At 45.2% G+C, this 19,011-nt stretch overlaps 1 protein-coding gene across 2 annotated transcripts in view; it reads left to right on the forward strand.

Annotated features, from left to right (window-relative positions):
- Positions 1-16,649, forward strand: part of ZHX2 (zinc fingers and homeoboxes 2) — a 49,458-nt gene extending 32,809 nt beyond the window's left edge. For both annotated transcript variants that reach the window (XM_072999292.2, XM_020796541.3), the window contains exons 2-3: positions 3,874-6,471; positions 15,599-16,649. In XM_072999292.2, coding sequence (XP_072855393.2) covers positions 4,056-6,467 — 2,412 coding nt within the window. In that variant the 5' untranslated portion in view covers positions 3,874-4,055 and the 3' untranslated portion in view covers positions 6,468-6,471; positions 15,599-16,649. The remainder of the gene's footprint in view (positions 1-3,873; positions 6,472-15,598) is intronic.
- The last annotated feature ends 2,362 nt before the right edge of the window (positions 16,650-19,011 follow it).

A 19,011-nucleotide genomic window follows, 5' to 3' on the forward strand; every position in this document is an offset into this window, starting at 1 on the left:
TTAAATGTCAAACAGGGGGATACTGGGAGTTGTAGTTCTCAAAAGTAACTTTCTGAGGTTTGCTTCAGATATTCGTTTAAGATAAGAACCTAAGAAGTGTCCTGCTGAATCAGGCCAAGGGCCCATCTAGTCCCGCTTCCTGTATCTCACAGCGGCCCCACCAGATGCCTCTGGGAGCACATGGGACAACTAGATAGCTGTCTCCTGATACCCCTGCCCTGCATCTGGCATTCTGAGGTACCTTCTTTTTAAGCCTGGAGATTTTACGTCCCCATCATGGCTTGTAACCTGCGATGGACTTTTCCTCCAGGAATCTGACCAATCCCTTTTTCAAGATCTCTAGGTCAGATGCCATCACCACATCCTGTGGCAAGGGGTTCCACAGATTAACACGCTGGGTCAAGAAATCTTTTATTTGGTCTGTTCTCACTCTCCCAGCACTCGATTGGAGTGGATGTCCTCTGGTTCTGATATTCATCATTTGAGGGGAAAGAGCTGTTTGGTGTCCATGTTCTCTAAAACCAGTCTCATTCCTTGCAGTGTATGTAGGGGCTGGATGAACCTCTTTGATTCTCCCCTGCCCCAACAAATATCTTTAAAGTTTTGGAGCTGATGCTTAATCCGCTATTGTCCTTGGCTATTGCGCTTGTTCCCTTTGGAATACATGAGAGGAGCCCTTTCCTCCAACAACATGGGTTAGTAGCTTTGTCAGGAGACACCATGAAGCTTCAAAGCTGTCATTCACAGGCTTTGGTGCCTTGTCATAATGCTTCTTTTTCAAAGCTGGAAGAAAGAGAAAGAGGCATGGAGCTGTGGCTTTCCCTGACAGCTCCAGCAAAGAACCGTCTAATTAAACGAGGCAGCATAAGCTGTGACACTTGCAGAGTTTAGCCATCAGCACCAACGGGCAGCTTTTTCGGGGCAGGCTGCAGGGGGGCTCACCTTTCCTCCTCATAAGATTCCTTTGGCCCTGATAAGAGGTGAAAGCTGGCACCTGAGTGCTATCAGCATTGTGATGTTTCCCTGCAGTCAGGGCAGATGTTTACTCTGAGGAGGTCAAGCATGAGGAAAACAATAACCAGAAGAAGGGGCTTTCCTTTCTCCACATGAGGCTGTTGATGACCAACAGCACTCAAGTGGGTTTGAAACATTTCTCCTAAGGTTGTGAAGAACGTCTGCCCAGTTTTCTGTCTTTCTCTTGTTAGCTGAAGGTGAAAGAGAGTTAAATCAAAGTGAGGATACCACCTTTGGATATCTTGGTGACCTTCTACGTTTTGAGCCAATAATAACTGGACCAAGTTAGAGGAAATATTTAGCAATTTTAGTTTCTTTGTATACTCTAGCCATTCTTCTCTAGTCATAATTTTTTTGTCTTCTAAGTGTTCAGCTGTAATCCTGATTTAGTATTTTCTCCTTAATTTTCTGCAGGAACCATTTCAGGTCAATGCCACTTGCTGCCAACAGTATCGTTTCATTGGCATATCTTAAAGGTAACCCTAAAATGTAGGAAGACTGAAGCCACTGAGGTAGGCTACTCAGTCTGAATTGAGCTCCAGCATGGGGTGGGTTGTTAAAATATAATTGTTCTTGTAAACAGGCTGTGGCTCATTTACAAAAAAACCCTGTGTGATCCATTTCAATGGAAGTCTGTTAGAAAGTGTTAGTCTTAACCTATAAAGCTCTAAATGGATTGGGTCCAAGCTATCTTAAGACCGTTTTTCCTTTTACGAGTCTACTAGGGTGTTATGATCATCAGGGAAAACTTTTCTCTCAGCCGCACCACCCTCATGGGGGCATTTGGCGGGGACACAGGAGAAGACCTCTGTCGCTGCTTTCATATTCTGGAACTCCCCTCCCATTGGAAGCTACGCTGTCCTTCTCTCTTCAAACAGACTTTCCCTTAGTGACTGTCTGTTGGAGAGGTTTTTAAATGGATTGTTGTGCCAGGATGCTTTGAATGTGTTTTTGGTGTTGATTTTGTTTACTGTTCTAGTGTGTTAATTATTATTATTTGTTTAATGTTTCTTCATAGAGAAGGGCACAAACCGCCATTTTGTTGTTTAGCACTTCAAAGCCCCCCCCAGTCTCCTCTGGCATGCATTCATTCAGAGGCAGTGCACAGAGGAGGCAGGGCAAGAAAGCCAGGCCGCTGCCTCCAAGTGGATGCCTGCCAGAGGAGGCAGGGCTTTGAAGCACCTGTTCAGCCAATAAACGAACCAGCACAAACCACGGAACCAGCAGTTTGTGCCCATCACTATTTGTATACGTACTGTTTTAGCTCTTAAATGTCATATTTTCCTGATGTAAGCCACTTTGGATCCTTTTCAAGGAGAAAGGCAGGGTAAAAATATTTTAAATAAATAAATGGCTTCATTACACATGATCCAGTGAAAGGGGGTGGGGGGGCCCTTTGGGAATGGATTAGCTCAGTCCTCAGCACACACAAAAAACTGCATAAGAGACACAGTAATTTTGTGCTCTCCAGTCTTCTCTAGGGATTTCGTCATTTCTCTTGGCATTTTAATATGCACAGTTAATTAATGCAAAATAGCCTTCATGTAAAAATGTTTGGCCAATTAGATTTCCTGGTGCAGTTTCTTTCCCGGCAGTGTACTAAATTATCTCCATAAAGAAAATTTTCTTAAGGGAGCTTTTGGCTCTTACACAGCATTTTCTTGATGGCACATTTAATACAAATGACTTCTGACAATCATATTTGCTTTGATTGTCTTAGGAGAGCATTATGTCATGGGTAGGTAGGGCAAGTCACAACATACTTGCTTTTGTTGAAGCAAATGTTAAAACAAATACCTAAAACTAGCTACCATCTGCTTTCATTGACAACAGATTCTCCTTGGAAGCAGAGAACTAACATTTGGGGTTGTGTGTATTGAAACCTTCGTGGTCTATGTGAATGCACACTGTCGGGTTCAATCTGTATCTATTGGTGATCTTCTGGAATGTGGGGCGACAGCAGTACAACAGCGGGGTGTGTGACAAAAAAGTCAGCTCTTTTCTGCATCTGCAGCAAGATCTACCTCTGGATCAGAAGTCTTCAGTCAATCAGCAAAGCTTCCAAAGACAAAAGAGTGAATTTAGATCCTAAGTAGGAATGAGGATCCAACTTGTACTCTCGATGCTTTGTAGACTTGTGTAGTCATGTTCTATTTGGAAATGAAAACAGTGTAACTGAAATCCAGGTTAAGTATCATCATCCCTGCTCTGGAAATATTATTGGTCTTAGCAGTTGCAAGGAAGAAGCTAAATTTGCTGCGTTAAAGGTAGACGGTTTTCCTCTCTCTCTCTCCATCTCTCTGTTTCCCAACAGAGAAAGTGGAACCCAGTGGAGGAAAAAGCACCACTAGAAAGAGGCAGTATATTCACAATTAGAGTATATTGTTAGCAAAATAGGTATGCACTTGAATGAGGATGGGTTTGATAGAAGAAGAAAAAAGAATAACAGGGATATATAGTCACTTGTTAGGTTTCAGTGTTTCCAAATTATATTCCTAGCGAATGTTATAATAAAATAGAAAGAAACATATTTAAGGATTTCATATTAAAATGATCAGGCTAAATCCAGTTTCAATCCCAACTATAGTAAACAGATTAAAATCAGTGGGCCTTATGTCAGTGTTAACTTACAAGTCTCAGTAAATTTCAGTAGATCTACAGTACTCTAGTTTGGACTGAAATTGAATTTAGTGAATTGTATCTCCAGTGTATACTTTGCCTGTGGTAGTTCTGAATATCCAGCTGTATTTCCAGGGGCCAAAATTAGACCAGCTGGAACAATGCAGAGAGAATCCTGAGCTTGAATTAATTATTTTGGTCCATGGATCTGTTCCAACATTGTTGTTGTTGTTTTTCCAGAGATGTAATGCCACCTGGATCATGTGGAGGCCAGAGATCAAGGCCATGCCTGACTCAAGACTTCTTTAGGACATACCCTGGATAACATTACTTTCTGGAAAGCGGAAGCCATCTGGGAGAACATCTTTAAGGATTGTCCCGGGTAAGAAGCTGTTGCTACCTAGGAAAGCTGCACACCTGCCATGGCTAGCAAAAGGAAGTCTACGACTCCATGTATGGTCCGAACATCTGACGCCACGGAGCAGGAAGTTCCGAAAGACTGTCGAGGAATAACAGCTGGCACTCCAGAGCAGGACTTGAGGGAGAGTTTGGCTGCCGGGAAAGAGAACTGCGAAAATGACTGTGAGGTCATTGAAGGGAAATCTTCCCCGGCCAATCCAGCACGGAAGGCCTTTGTTGGTTACGAATGTAAATACTGCCCCTACTCTACACAGATTCTGAATGAATTCACGGAGCACATAGATACGCAACACCCCAATGTGATCCTCAACCCCCTTTACGTATGCGCTGAATGTAACTTTACAACCAAAAAGTATGATTCTTTGTCTGAGCATAATACCAAGCTCCACCCAGGGGAAAACAACTTCAAACTGAAGTTGATTAAGCTCAATAACCAGACTGTCCTAGAGCAGTCCATCGAGGTAACGAACACTTCAGTTGCAGCCGAAACACCTGCGTTCGAGGTGGTTCCTGGTGAGACGAGCAGTACCAGCAAAGTGCCACCGCCTGTTAACATTGGGAAGCCAAACGTTGAGGCCAAGAAGATGGCGGTAGAGAACCATCTTGATGGAATTCCCCATCTTGTTACAGAAAACACTGAGCCAGTCACTTGTCTCAATGGGGCAGATCTCCTCCAGGATGCTCTGCCTCATGTGATGCCGTCCGTGCAGCTCCCACCAAATATCAACCTGGTCCCTAAAGTACCTGTGCCCCTGAATAGTACTAAATACAATTCTGCATTGGATACCAATGCAACCATGATCAATTCTTTCAACAAATTCCCATACCCAACACAGGCAGAATTGTCCTGGCTGACGGCGGCGTCAAAGCACCCGGAAGAACAGATCCGGATCTGGTTTGCTACTCAGCGCTTGAAACATGGCATCAGCTGGTCTCCAGAAGAGGTGGAAGAGGCGAGGAAGAAGATGTTCAACGGCACCATCCAGCCAGCATCTCAGACCATCACTGTTCTGCCAGCCCATGTCGCTGCCACAAAAATGCCGCAGCCGCTTATCCAGACAGCTATGCCGTGTCAGATTCTTAGTCAGACTGGCCTGGTTTTGACGCAAGTATCGAATGGATCAACTATCCCCCCAATAACTCTTGCTGTTGCTTCCAGTCAAGGGCAGAAACGGAGCACGCTGAACCAGCCGCTTGCCCCAGAAGCCAAGAGGCCGCACGTCGTCCCGGCAGACGTCTCGCCCAAACAGAACTCTCCTACCACTCCAACGAGTGTGACAACAACCACGGCATTGCCTCCTGCGCTGGGAGCAATGTCAAACGACCGTAAGAAGACCAAGGAACAGATAGCAGCCCTGAAAGCCAGTTTCGTCACAAGCCAGTTTCCTGACAATGCAGAAATATACAGGCTGATAGATATCACGGGCCTCTCTAGGAGTGAGATCAAGAAATGGTTCAGTGACTACCGGTACCGAAGTCAACGAGGAATTGTCAACATCACGACGGGATCGATAGCGAAGGACCAGATGGTTCTTGCGGCGGCTGCACGGCCGGGGCGGGTTTACAATTCGTACCCAGATCTCCCTGTTCAGAAGTGCAAAGGAAAAAACGAAGAACAGCTCACGATGCTCAAAGACAGTTTCCTTAACAGCCCTTTCCCAACACCAAGTGAGTTGGAAAGGCTCAGGAATGATGCCAAGATGAGCAGAAATGAGGTCGAGTCCTGGTTTACTGAGCAAAGGAAGCTCAGAGATCATTCGGAACAACCGGTTTTGGACTCGGTGGGATCCAAGAATAAGGATCAAGGGTCTTCCAATGGGGCCGTCAATCAAACAGAGCAGTTTCACAGCTCCCAGGCACTGACACCTTTGACCTTCTGCTCTTCGGACGTTGCGAAGACTACCCAAGAGCAAGTCCATTTACTGAAGAGTATGTTCATCAGAACTCAGTGGCCAACCCCAAAGGAGTATGACGAGTTGGCAGCTCAGACCGGACTCACAAGGACTGAAATAGTCCGCTGGTTCAAAGAGAATAGAAGCTCTCTAAGAACGGGGAAATTAAAATGGTTGGACCAGTACCAGCAGCAGTGTGCCATTGACGGACATCAGGAGACAAAGGGTTCCGTGCCCGTTGGGACTCTCAGGCACAGTAACGATGCCATTCAGCAGACTGACAAAACATATCAGACGCCAGGGAAGCAGAATACGGGAGGTACGGAAAAATCAGAATGCAGCAGCCAAGACAGTCAAGGGAACAGCAAGAACCGGGACTCTGGCAACGTGAGTTGGGTGGAAGTCACCATTGAGGACGACGATGCTGCTTCGGACTGTATGGATAACTGGAGTCAACCAGCAGCTGAAAATAAAGCAGATTTTGATTCTGAAAGTATATCTGGGGATAACTCTCACACCTAGACAGGTAATAATGCTGATTGAGTTTTTTTTGAAACCTAATTTCAACCCTCATTCTCCTTTTCTGTTGCCCAACCTATTGTTCTCATTTGAATTTCTTTAGTTAGATGGGTTTGTTGATTGCCCTCCTCCCCCCCCGCCCCAAAGTATTGTTAAGTAAAATTACAATTTAATAAAACAGAACAATGGCAAGACATTATTTTAATACAGACCAAAAAGAGGATTAAAAGCCCAAGGCCTGATGAAATAATAAAGCTTTCACTGCCTGTCAAAAAACTCAATAAAAATGAAGCCTACCTGCCCTTGGGGGGGAGTTCTGGTGTGCTGTCTATTCATTCATTCGTTTGTTCATTCATATTTTTGCTCTTCCTTCCTCCTTAAAAGGGACCCACCGTTTCTAGAGAAATAGTCCTGGGGTTCTTTCACCCCACATGGAACACATTACTAATCTAATCAAGAAGTGCTTTAAGACAGTGGTCCCCAACCTTGGGCCTCCAGATGTTCTTGGACTTAAACTCCCAGAAATCCTAGCCAACAGAGGTGGTGGTGAAGGCTTCTGGGAATTGTAGTCCAAGAACATCTGGAGGCCCAAGATGGGGACTGTGACAAACCCAGACCTACTGGGATATGCCACAGTTTCACTAAGCTGCCACCAACCATTCCCTATAAGAAGTCACACAGACCAGGGATGGATTTTTAACAAATAAAGGAATAAGGTTTATTAAATAACACACAGGGAAAAATAAAAGGATCAAGTGAATAAGATACAGTAACGTGGCTTAGTCTCAATCATACATACACCAGTTTGGTTCACACAGAACACTTAACTTGAAGCACAGACTCTGAACCTATCAGTTCTGGCTAACCATACAGACACCTGAACCTATCAGGTTGGTACTGACTGACACACAGTAGTACCCTGTCTGACACACAGACTCCCACTCAAGCTTCTTCTCTCAGCTCTTCTCCAGCTTCTCCTAACTTCTCCACACACGCTCCACATATATATACAGTACAGCCCCTCCTCCTGATGTCCCGCCTTCCACTCCCCATAGGATGGAACTTTCCCTCCAAACCCATGACAGACAGGTAACATCAGTGCTGTATGTAACACCTCCCCTCTTTATAAGTTGTTTTGTAGGGGGAAAGCTAAGGTGCTTTTCACAAAAAAACAACCTGGACCCAGAACAAACAAAAACAGTCATATAATAACATACAATACCATACTTACTTATACTTACACTCTATTAGGCATTTAAACATTTATCATTAACAATACATCAAGTTACCTTTATTCATACAAACCAACATGTTTAATAAACAGACACATTTGACTTTTTGTCATCAAAATATATACATAGTCCATGTTTCTTTCGCCGTCTTCATTCTTCAGGTCTTCTTGACAAGGCGTCAGCAACACAGTTCACTGACCCTCTGACCACCTTCACTTCAAAGTCATAGTCTTGCAGATTTAAAGCCCACCTCATAAGTTTACTATTGTGGGTTTTCATTGTCTTTAACCATTGCAGTGGTGAATGGTCAGTGCACAGAATAAAATGTCTTCCCCAGATGTAAGGCTTGGCCTTCTGGATCGCGTAGACTATGGCCAGGCACTCCTTCTCCACGGTTGCTAAATGTCTCTCACCTTTCTGGAGTTTCCTACTCAGGTAGGACACTGGATGCTGGTCACCATTCTCATCCTCCTGGCAAAGAACTGCTCCTACCCCGCTGTTAGACGCATCGGTGTAGATGATGAACTCCCGGTCGAAGTCTGGAGCACGCAGCACTGGATAGTTGATGAGCGCCTCCTTCAACCTCCGGAACGCCTCCTCACAGTCGCTGGTCCACGGGATGCGGTCATCAGTCTTCTTCCTCGTCAGATCGGTCAGCGGAGTCGCTATCTCGCTAAACCTCGGGATGAACTTTCTGTAGTAGCCCACCAACCCAAGAAATGATTTGACTTTTCTCTTGGTGTTGGGTCTGGGCCAATCACGAACTGCTTCTATCTTGGCCTCTAGGGGTTTTATCACTCCTCCCCCTACTATGTGACCCAAGTATTTTATTTCTGGGCTACCCAGCTGCAGTTTGTTCTCTTTGCAGGGCCTAGGCCAAAGCACTTCCTCCCCTGGGTTAAAGTGCCTCTCCCTGCCTTCCTGGTCATCCCAAGCTTTCTTTCTGACCTTTTGAGCTTGCAGGGTCTCTGCTGCTAGCTCTAGGTTTCTCTTTAGGTCATTCCTCAAAGAGTCTATATATGTCACACCGTCTTGTGGGTCATCCTGGGTGATCTGCTCCCAATTTTGTTTGATTAAATCAAGGGGCCCTTTCACCCTTCTCCCAAATAAAAGTTCAAACGGACCGAACCCGGTACTGGCTTGTGGCACTGATCGATAAGCAAACAAAAGGGATTGCAGCTTCTGGTCCCAATTGTTTGGATTCTCTGCCGAGTAAGCCCTAATCATGCGCATTAGAGTCCCATTGAACTTCTCCGTTAACCCATTACTTTCAGGGTGATAGGCAGTGGTTTCCTTGTGCTTAATTCCACAGATTTGCCATAACCGTTTCATGAGCTTCGATGTGAACGATGCGCCCAAATCTGTGATTATTTCTGAGGCAAATCCCATCCTGGACATATACCCCACCAAGGCATCTGCCACTGTGTTAGTTTCAATGTTAGTCAAGGGTATGGCTTCAGGGTACCTCGTGGCATGGTCCACAATGGTGAGAATGAATCTGTTCCCCCTCTTTGTGGCCTTGGGCAAAGGTCCCCCAATATCCACCCCTATGCATTTGAACGGAGTGTCAATCACAGGCAAAGGGCACAACTTCGCTTTGGTCCTGTCACGGCTATTCCCCTGCCTTTGACACACATCACATTGTTTACAGAACTCCCTGATCTGCTTCCCTATGTCAGGCCAGTAAAAATTTTGTGTGATTCTCTGCTGTGTTTTGTTCACCCCTAAGTGCGCAGCAAACATGTCAGAGTGCCCCCTTTGTAAGATCATGGGGCGATACTTTTCAGGTACCACTAGCTGACTTCGGATCCCATCTCCCCCTTTTGAGATATTCCTCAGGGTCTCTCTATACAAAATCCCCTTTTTCTCTAGAAATCTCACTGGGGTTTCAGGTGTTAGCTGGGCGTCAGTCACCTGTTCAAAACACTTTTGGAGAGTGGCGTCTGCCTTTTGCTCTTGGCCAAATCGGCTGTCTGTGGTTAAGGTTTCCACCACAGCTTCTGAACTCCCCTCTGCTTCCGTCTCTGGCTCATCAGTACCCCCCTGAACTGTCCCCGTGGTGGCTTGTGAACGTGTAATCACTAGCACCCGTTTCACATGTCCAGCCAGGTCATTTCCCACGAGCACGGCTGCTGGCAGAGTCGATGAAATCGCTAGCCGCCAAACTCCCCTCCAGCCTTGAAAGTTCACAGGTACCTCCGCTACTGGCAGTGAGATCACCTGCCCCTCAATCCCTGCCACCTTCATGCTCTCATTTGGGATTATATATTCCCTAGGAATAATATCTGGATGGCACAGGGTCACCTGGGAACAAGTGTTCCTCAACCCCCGATACTGATGGTCAAGTATTCCTACGTCCACCCCTGCTGTTTCAAACAACTGAGAATCTGTTCTCACGAGCAAGCAGCGCTTGACCTCCACAAGAGGACCATTTTCCTCAGCCTGATCAGCAGATGTAACTGTTCCAGATTGAGTAGCCATGGCAACAGGCTCCCTCAGTGACAAGGAGCTTTGCTCTTTCTGGACACAGAACACAGCTTTTGGCTTGGTTCCACTCGAATCCTGAGGCACAATTCCTTTTAGCTGCTTTAATTTCTCACACTCTGAGATTAGATGGCCCTTTCCCTGACAGAAATAACATTTTCTGCTATATTTTGAGTCTTTCTCATCTTGTTTTGGTTTTCCCTCCAAAATCTGAGGTCTTGGTTTCATGTCTGAGGGCTTCCCTTCACCATGGGCCCCTCCCCGTTGCTGGCTTTTGCCTGGTCCCTGAGAGTACTTGCTGTAGGTTTCTTTAGGTTTCCCCATCGATTTCCCCTCATCCAAGGGCTTTCTTATTTGGGAAATAAAATCTGCGATCTTGGCTGCTTCTGCCACAGATTTCGGTTTCCTTTCCCTCACCTGGAATTTCAGTTCCCCATGCAGGACTGAATAGAACTGTTCCAGCGCTATCAAGTCTTTGAGCTGCTGAAAGGTCTCTGTCCCCTCCTGAGATAGCCATTTCTCTAGCAGCCTCACCAATTGGGCCCCCACTTGGGTAAAAGTCTGCTCTGGTTTCTTGGTGATTGACCTGAATCTTTGCCTCAGCTGTTCCACATTTATCCCATGTCTGGCAAACACCAGTTTTTTAAACTCTGCAAAATCTTTCATCAGTTCCTCTGGCATCTCTGCATAGATTTCTGCAAGGCTGCCACTGATCGCATGATGGTCATCTTCTCAGTTTCCCTTACTGAGAAGTCCACAAACGCTCTTTCCACTAGGGAAAAGAACACTTCAGGACAATCTCCCTTGTGGTACACAGGGAATTTCTTCAGGTCAGTTTTAGACAATTGGCCTCCCTCAGAATCCCTATTGTTATTATTGTTCTGATTCATCAGTTCCAATTTTCTCAACTCAAACGCCATTTTCTCTCTCTCCAATCTTTCTGCTCTTTCCATTCTCTCTCTCTCTAATTCAAATTGTCTCTGTTTCTCTCTTTCCCTTTCCTCCACTTCAAATTGCCTCATCCTCAGTTCATGCTGTTGGGCTATGAGCATTTTCCTGAGTTCTGGGTTCTGTTCTCCCGTGCTGTCACCCTGCACTGAGCCAAATTCATCCTCAGAACCTTGGTCAACCTGGGGGTCTTTCACTTCACCCATTTCTGCCATTTGGCTTCGAGTCAAGGGCATAATCCCCCCCCCCAGAACAGGCTGCTTTCAAAAGTCAAGCCTCAAAATAAAGCGACCACTTTTTTTTTCTTTTGCCTCAGAACCAGCTTTCTATAGATTGCTGCTGTTCTTCAGCACTAACTTGCAACAGTTGCGAGCCAGAGTCTACCCCCCTCTGCTAGGCCTCTCAGCAAGGCAGGCTAGATCACTGCTACTACACAGTTTTGCCTCAGCTTTTTTCCCGCCAAAACAGGTTGCCTCAGAGCTCCCTAATCTAGTCCCCAATCTGAGGTTACACGTTCTTCTACTAGCGCACCTCCCCGTGAGGTACACCTAGAAGATTACCTACGTGCTCTCAGATTGTCCCTGACTAGACCCCCCCTTGCTCTGGGCACACTTGCCAAGGCTTTGCTGTACCACTGGACAACTGGACCAGTCGTATCCCACACGCTGGACACCAATCAATGTGACAAACCCAGACCTACTGGGATATGCCACAGTTTCACTAAGCTGCCACCAACCATTCCCTATAAGAAGTCACACAGACCAGGGATGGATTTTTAACAAATAAAGGAATAAGGTTTATTAAATAACACACACTTTCCCTCCAAACCCATGACAGACAGGTAACATCAGTGCTGTATGTAACAGGGACCACTGCTTTAAGGCATGGGTTGCTATGGCCCAATCTGCCTTCTATAGCAGTGATTCCCAACCTTGGGTCCCCGGATGTTCTTGGACTAAAACCCCCTGAACTCTTCAGCGCTAGCTCTGCTGACCAGGATTTCTAGGAGTTGTAGACCAAGACCATCTGGGGTTCCCAGGGTTGGGAACTACCTATATAAGAACGAACCCAGCTGGTGTACTGGTTGAAGCTAGGCAAAAGCACACCAGTCACCTAGTTTTTCAGGAGGAGAAAGGTTGGATACAAGAGCAGTTGTGAGTAAGCAAGACATTTTGAGCAAGGTGCTCCCTTTTAGAGAAAGTTGCCTATCAAATCACTAGAAGAAATTTAAAAAAAGGAAGATCAGACTTCTGAAGCTACCCTTACACACAATCAAGCTATTTATCCATGTCATCTAGGATTGCCTTCAGTGAGGGGAAGAGATTCCCAGGGCTTCTGAACTATGTTTTTAACACAAAATACTGTGTCCCTCTATTTAGAGGGACACTTTATCTTATGTACATGTTGCATTGTCATTGTTGTAATACAGCCATGGTAATGTATATAATACTTGCATGGGTGAGTGGAAGTATATAGCACTCGGATGGATGAGTGCCACCAGTTCGAGTAGACAGGGGGAAAAGAAGAAGCAACCATCGTATCCAGAGTTCCTCCAGGTTTATTCTAGTAGGGCAGAAAAGAAGGAGAAGGGTATCTTTGCTTTTATACACACAAACCCAACCTCTTTGGACAATTCCTTTACAACTCAATGAAGGGATTGCTGCTTTAGTGAAGAAAACCCTTTATTGTATTTTGTTCTTCCATCAGCCTTGGTTGAAGTAGAAATGTATGAAAAGCAGCTTGCCCAGTGTTTCAGGTGGAATGTGAACTTCAAATTTCAGCTGTGTATTTAACATATTTCTATTACAAAGGGAAAGCCCTAAAACTATTGGTCTGTTTTGTGCAATTAAGAGATCATGGGGTAATGGCCATGGAGATTCTATTTTATTTTATTTGGTGTTTTTTTAATTAAACAGGTCTACTGATTCCTCCATGTGGCTCACATCTTGGCAAAGCTTCGAAACTCCCAGAATCCTGAAGCTAGCAAGCCCCCTGCTCAGTTGATGTTAAATTTGATTTTTGCATTCCTTTATCTGCTGTTTCAAAGAACAGTCTCAAGAGAACTCAAAAATAGCAGTGATGGATGAGGCCAAAGACTTAAACTATCCCAGCATTCTGTTCACACAGTCACCACCCTGACATCTATAGGAACCTTATACAGTGGTGCCTTGCAGAACGAGCGCCCTGTAGAGCGATGAATTCGCTCTACGGTGACGCTTTTGCGATCGCTAATGCGATTGCAGAGCGATGCCCCCAATGGGCGAAAATCACAGAGCGAAGGTCAGTAAGTGGTTCGCTTACCGACCTTTGCTTTGCGACCCGCCGATCAGCTGTTCCGCAGCTTCAAAATGGCCGCCGGAACAACCAAAATGGCCGGGCGCAGCGTTTTTGCGCCCTTGGTGGGTGTGTGTGTGAAAACGCTGCCGGAACAGCCGAAAGGGCTGCGCACGGCGTTTTTGCGCCCTCCCCTCGCTTACCAAGGGCGTGAAAACGCTGCGGGCGGCCATTTCGGCTGTTCTGGCGGCCATTTTGGACCCACCGGATAGCTGATCGCAGCCATTTTCGCGCCCTCGTTCAGCGAGGGGAGGGCGCGAAAATGGCTGCCGGCCATTGGAGAAACATCGCTGAACGGTGAGTACAGCAGCCGATTGGAACGCATTAAACACTGTTTAATACGCTCCAGTGGGCTTTTCTGCCCCGCTCAGCAATGTTTCACACAGCGAGGGTTAATCCGGGACGGATTAACCTCGCTGTGCGAGGCACCACTGTACGTGAGCCAGACACAAATATAGTTCCATTCTGCTCATGTTGAGAAGCGCACTGTCTCTGGTATGTATAGGACATAGTATATAACTGTTGTGCCAAGTAGCCATTCATAGCCTGATCTTCCATATGGAAACTGAGGAGCCCTATTGACTTCCACAGGACTCACAGGTGAGTGTGCACAGGTTTATGTTAGGAGCCAAGAGACTTGCAACTATCCAACGTTTTGGACTTTGGGCTCCCAAAAAGCTCCAGCCAGGATGGAGAATGTTAAGGGTTTATGAGATCTCCAGCATGAAACATCTTGATAGTTTCCCACTAGAGATGGGGGTATTCAATCCCCACACAGGTGGCGATAATGAGGGTCCAGCCCCATGGGGCCAGATGGCCTACTCACCGATCCACCACTGCTGCGGATGCCGTGATTCTTCCAATGGCTCCGCAGATCGCGATCTGCAAGCCGCTCTTTGACCTTGCGGTGAGGCTTGGCCTGCCTCCTGCCAGGAGTGGCTAGTTGATTGCGATCTGCGGAGCCATTGGAAGAATCGCCAGTGGCAGATCGGTGAATGGACTGCCCAGCCCCATGGGGCTGAACCCTCATTATCACCACCTGTGCGGAGATATTTGTATTTGTATACAAATACCCCAGTCTCTATTTCCCACCCCTGGTTTACAGCCTCCTCTTTGGCAGAGAAGGCAGTAGCCCAGTGGAAGAACATGTGATCACTTTAGAGAGGCCAATATCATGCTTTGTTTGAAATGTGGGGATGGAGGAGAGCTTTGTGGACCGCTAGAAAGACAAACAAGTGGGCCCAGATAGATAAAATAAAGGCTGAAATATCCCTGGAGGCCAAAATGATGGAACTGAGCCCTGTCTTACTTTGGGCACATCATAAGGAATTGTCTCTGGAAAAGACCATCATGTTGAAAAAGGTGAAAGGCAGCAGAAGAGGAAGACCAAATACGAGAGGGAAGCCACAGGCTTCAGTTTGCAAGAGCTAAGCAGGGCTACTAAGGACATATTGGAGATCACTCATTCATGAGGTCACCATAATTTGAGGGCCACTTGACAGGACATAACATCATGTGTGTTTTTTCAGAGTGCAGTTGCACATGCTAGTGATGGCACCATTGCATAGAAATGGGCTTTCCCATTACACATGAGGTTAATGGAGTGCAGCTTGTGCAAGCAGTGGAAACCTACGTGGTTCTTCACTCATTGGATACTAGCCAAAGAATTGTGGGTTTCCATCTTAGACAGCTTCTAGATTAAAGGATGAGATGGCCAGTGAATGAAAAAAATCTCTCATGATCTCTGTTGCTGCCAGAGCAGAAGAAAATGGAAGAGTTGGATAAATTGACAGATCAACTGCTAGGATTCTCCCTGGACTTTACTTTTGCTGCAGCTCATGCCAGGTTTTTTTTTGGGGGGGGGGCACAAACTTAGTCAAGAGTTGCCCACCCTTATCTTAAAAATTTAACAGGGTCTCTGTGACGTACATTTTTGTGGGTTGCAGCCCCACCAAACATAACATATAAAATTAATAGTCTTCAGGATGCCATGAAACTCAATCTTGTTTTCATTTGCAAGAAAACAAGGTGTGTGTTTTTTAATCTGAGGAGTTGTTTGCTGTGTTCATTATGTATACAACTTTGGAAATACGTACAACTGTGAAATAATTATATATTTTTTTTCCTATTTCCTAGGCACATCCTTCTGCCTCCTAGAGAGGTCTTTCCAGTCTGGATTCTTGAGGATCTGTTGTCACTGACTCCGGGATCAAGCAAAGATTTTAAAAAGAGAGTATTCAGTTTAACTCCAGAATCAAAATCATGGTCAAGACAATCCTACGGAGCACTGCAAGGAGTTCCATGATGCCAAAGTCTCATTATGGGACTTTTTTAAAGGGCCCTTGTACATAGGTTCTCTCTATAATGTACTACTTGCTTGACTCCGATTGTAGACTAGTATTTACAATGCAGATTTTTTTATTTTTTTTTGCTACATTTTCTGATTGGAACATTCAATACAGGTCATGGCTCACTCAAGGATCATGGTTGACTTGATTATTTTTCTTTAAAATTAGTATCTGTTGTGTCTATTTCCAAGACCATTTGGAAATTTCTCAGCCTGCCTCATGGTTTCTAATGATGAGCATTTAGCCCTGGTGTTCATTATATCTCAACACACTTTATAGAATCCATCCAAAGCTGTGTTGATTGCCGTTTCCTTCATGGCTGTTTTATTTGTAGCAGGCTACATCTTGTTCTGCATACAGGAAAACTTCCGAAACAGTGGGAGAACAGATCTCTTTTAACACACCATTTGCCAAAACATCTGGACTGTGGACCTTTGGAGATGTTGACAGGACAATGCCTTTGCTTGTCCCAAGCACCTTTTTTATATCACCTGCAATCTTAAAAAGATGACTTTTCAATGGAGGGCTTAAGCTTTTTAAAAAATTGGTGAACTTCATTATTGTTTTTTGGTGCAAAGACGGAAACTGTTTAGGCAGCCTTAGATGCTGTAGTGCACAAGACGGTTTCGTAAACCCTCTCCGCTAAATTTTTAGCTTGTTTCTAGGTCCTCTGAGTGCACTTTTATTCTTCAAATGACTGCTGAAGTAAGGGAGGAAAATCGAGGGAGTCAGAGGAATGTTTTTAACAGTGACATTTAGAAGGTTTGAAAAGACTGACCCATTTCCCCTATACAAACCTAATATTAAGGAGTTGGAATTAAAACAAAAAACTTTTCTAACTGTTTGCTTCTTTGTTATAATTCACTAAAACAAAGTGCTGGAGGGAAGCGATTTTTTGCATCTTTTTTTTTTATTGTACCTTGTGCCAAATTGACCTCATTGCTAGATGGTTGCGGAGGGGAAGCAGAACACTTAAGCTTCTGTGTCAGCCAGCATGCATGTATTGGTCATCAGCATCAACAGAACAGGTGCCAAATATGGGGTAGGTCAAAAGACATGCACACGATCAAAACCAATTGTCATTCTCAGGCATTCAAACTTCAGTACAGTGGTGCCCCGCATAGCGCCGATAATCCGTTCCGAAAAAATCTTCGCTATGTGGATTCGTCGCTATGCAGGGCAAAAAAAGCCCATAGGAATGCATTAAAGCACGTTTAATGCATTCCTATGGGCAAAAAACTCACTGTTATGCGGAAATCCTCCATGCGGCCGCTATTTTCGCTGCCTGGTAAGTGAGGAAAGGGCACGAAAACACAGCAGGTAGCCATTTTTGAACAGCTGATCAGCTGTTTAAAAAAACATCGCTATGCGGAAATCGGTAAGCGAAACTCTTACTGATCATCACAAAATGATGTTTTACCATTAGAAACATCGCAATGCAATCGCTTTTGCGATCGTAAAAAACATCGCTATGCAGATTCGTTGTTAAACGAATTGCTCGCTATGCAGGGCACCACTGTATTAATTGTGTCAAAAGATGAGACTGCCAACAAAACAACTTTTAAGGACAGCATCCCAAAAAAACCTGAAAGGCTACTGCTGGTTCATACCATCTTTATTTCAAAACAACTGAAATTGTGCCACGGTTGCCATTTTCTGTGGACTAATATTTCTTTAACATGGGGGTAGGAATCTGTGGCTCACCAAAGGTTTCATACTATAATTACAGAAATTTCCAGCTAGCATGCTCAATATTAATAATCATCATCATGTGCCATCAAATCAATTTTGACTTATGGTGACTCTGCAAGGCTTTCCAAGCAGAGTCAGAAGTAATTGACTATTCCTTTCTTCAGGGGGCGCCCTGGGACTGTGCAGCTTGCCCAAAGCCACACAGGCTGGCTCATCTCCCTGGAGGCACAGTGGGGAATTGAACTCCCAGATACCCAACTCACTGTGATATCCAGAGAATTGGGAAAGTTGCAGTCCATAGCATCTGGAGACCATAAGATTGGGGAAAGCTGATCTAAGACAATTCTTGCCTCAGTACCTACAATTCTTTACTTGCCTCAGTACCTGGGAGGACTGTTGTCGAGATCCTTAGTATAATCTTAAATGTTGTTCTTATGGCTAGCAAATTGTTTCTGAGTTCTGCAATCCTAATAGAGTTTGGAGATAGGAAAGATGTTCAACAAATGGTTTATCACTGCCACCTCCCAATGGGTTTCAGAGGCTGAATAGGAATTTGAACCCATGTCTGCTGCATTCTAATCTAGCACTGCATCCACAACACCATGTCATTCTTAATGTCCAATGAGTCCTGTGAGTATTTATTGATAATCTACAAGCCTACACAAACTTATATTGAGTGTGGTGTACTGCAGAGGTCCGCAACACCCGGTCCATGGCACACTGCTGGGCCTGGCCTGAGCCAGACCAGGCCGTGGAGACATTCCCCCTCGCACAGCCTGTTTGTGCACGTGCACAAGCATGCACACTCCTTTGCGTATGTGCATGGTGCCCCGCCTTCCCCAGCCAGTCCATGGGGCTAAAAAGGTTGGGGACCACTGGTGTACTGGATAGAGTGATGGACCAAGAATCAGGACATGTAGGTTTGAATCCCCGCTCAAGCCATGGAAATTTGGGGGGCAGGAGGGGGTGGAACTAGTACTCTTTATTATCTCATACCTTGAAAGCTCGAGTAGGATTACTTTTAAGTTTATTCCAACTTGATTGTACGGAAACTATTTTCCTGGTACTTAGAAAGCAACCCCAACAACTTGGGAGTTGGTCTGAAGAAGATCCTTTGAAACTGAACACAATAACTCAAGGGTGTGTGAAGCCAAGGCAAACACCAAAGCGGAATACAGTTTTCCAACTTTAATTTAAAGTATCACCAATGAGAAAGAATTGTTACAAAAAGATGTTCTCTATACCAAAGAACAGAAGAGCTCATTTCATAATGAGACCAGCCATTGCCAGTGTGACCTGGAAAACTGGTAAAGCTAGGCAAGTGTTTCAGGTGAACAAATCAAAGTGATGCTAAGAGTTTTGGACATCCAGCAAGGTCACATGATATCATTATTGGACCAATGCAAAGTACTGGGTTAAACACACTTTTGTTGTTTAGTTGAGTTGTGTCCGACTCTTCATGACCCCATGGACCAGAGCAGGCCAGGCCCTCCTGTCTTCCACTGCCTC

Source organism: Pogona vitticeps, chromosome 4 (assembly GCF_051106095.1).
Source record: "Pogona vitticeps strain Pit_001003342236 chromosome 4, PviZW2.1, whole genome shotgun sequence".
Lineage (NCBI taxonomy): Eukaryota > Metazoa > Chordata > Lepidosauria > Squamata > Agamidae > Pogona > Pogona vitticeps.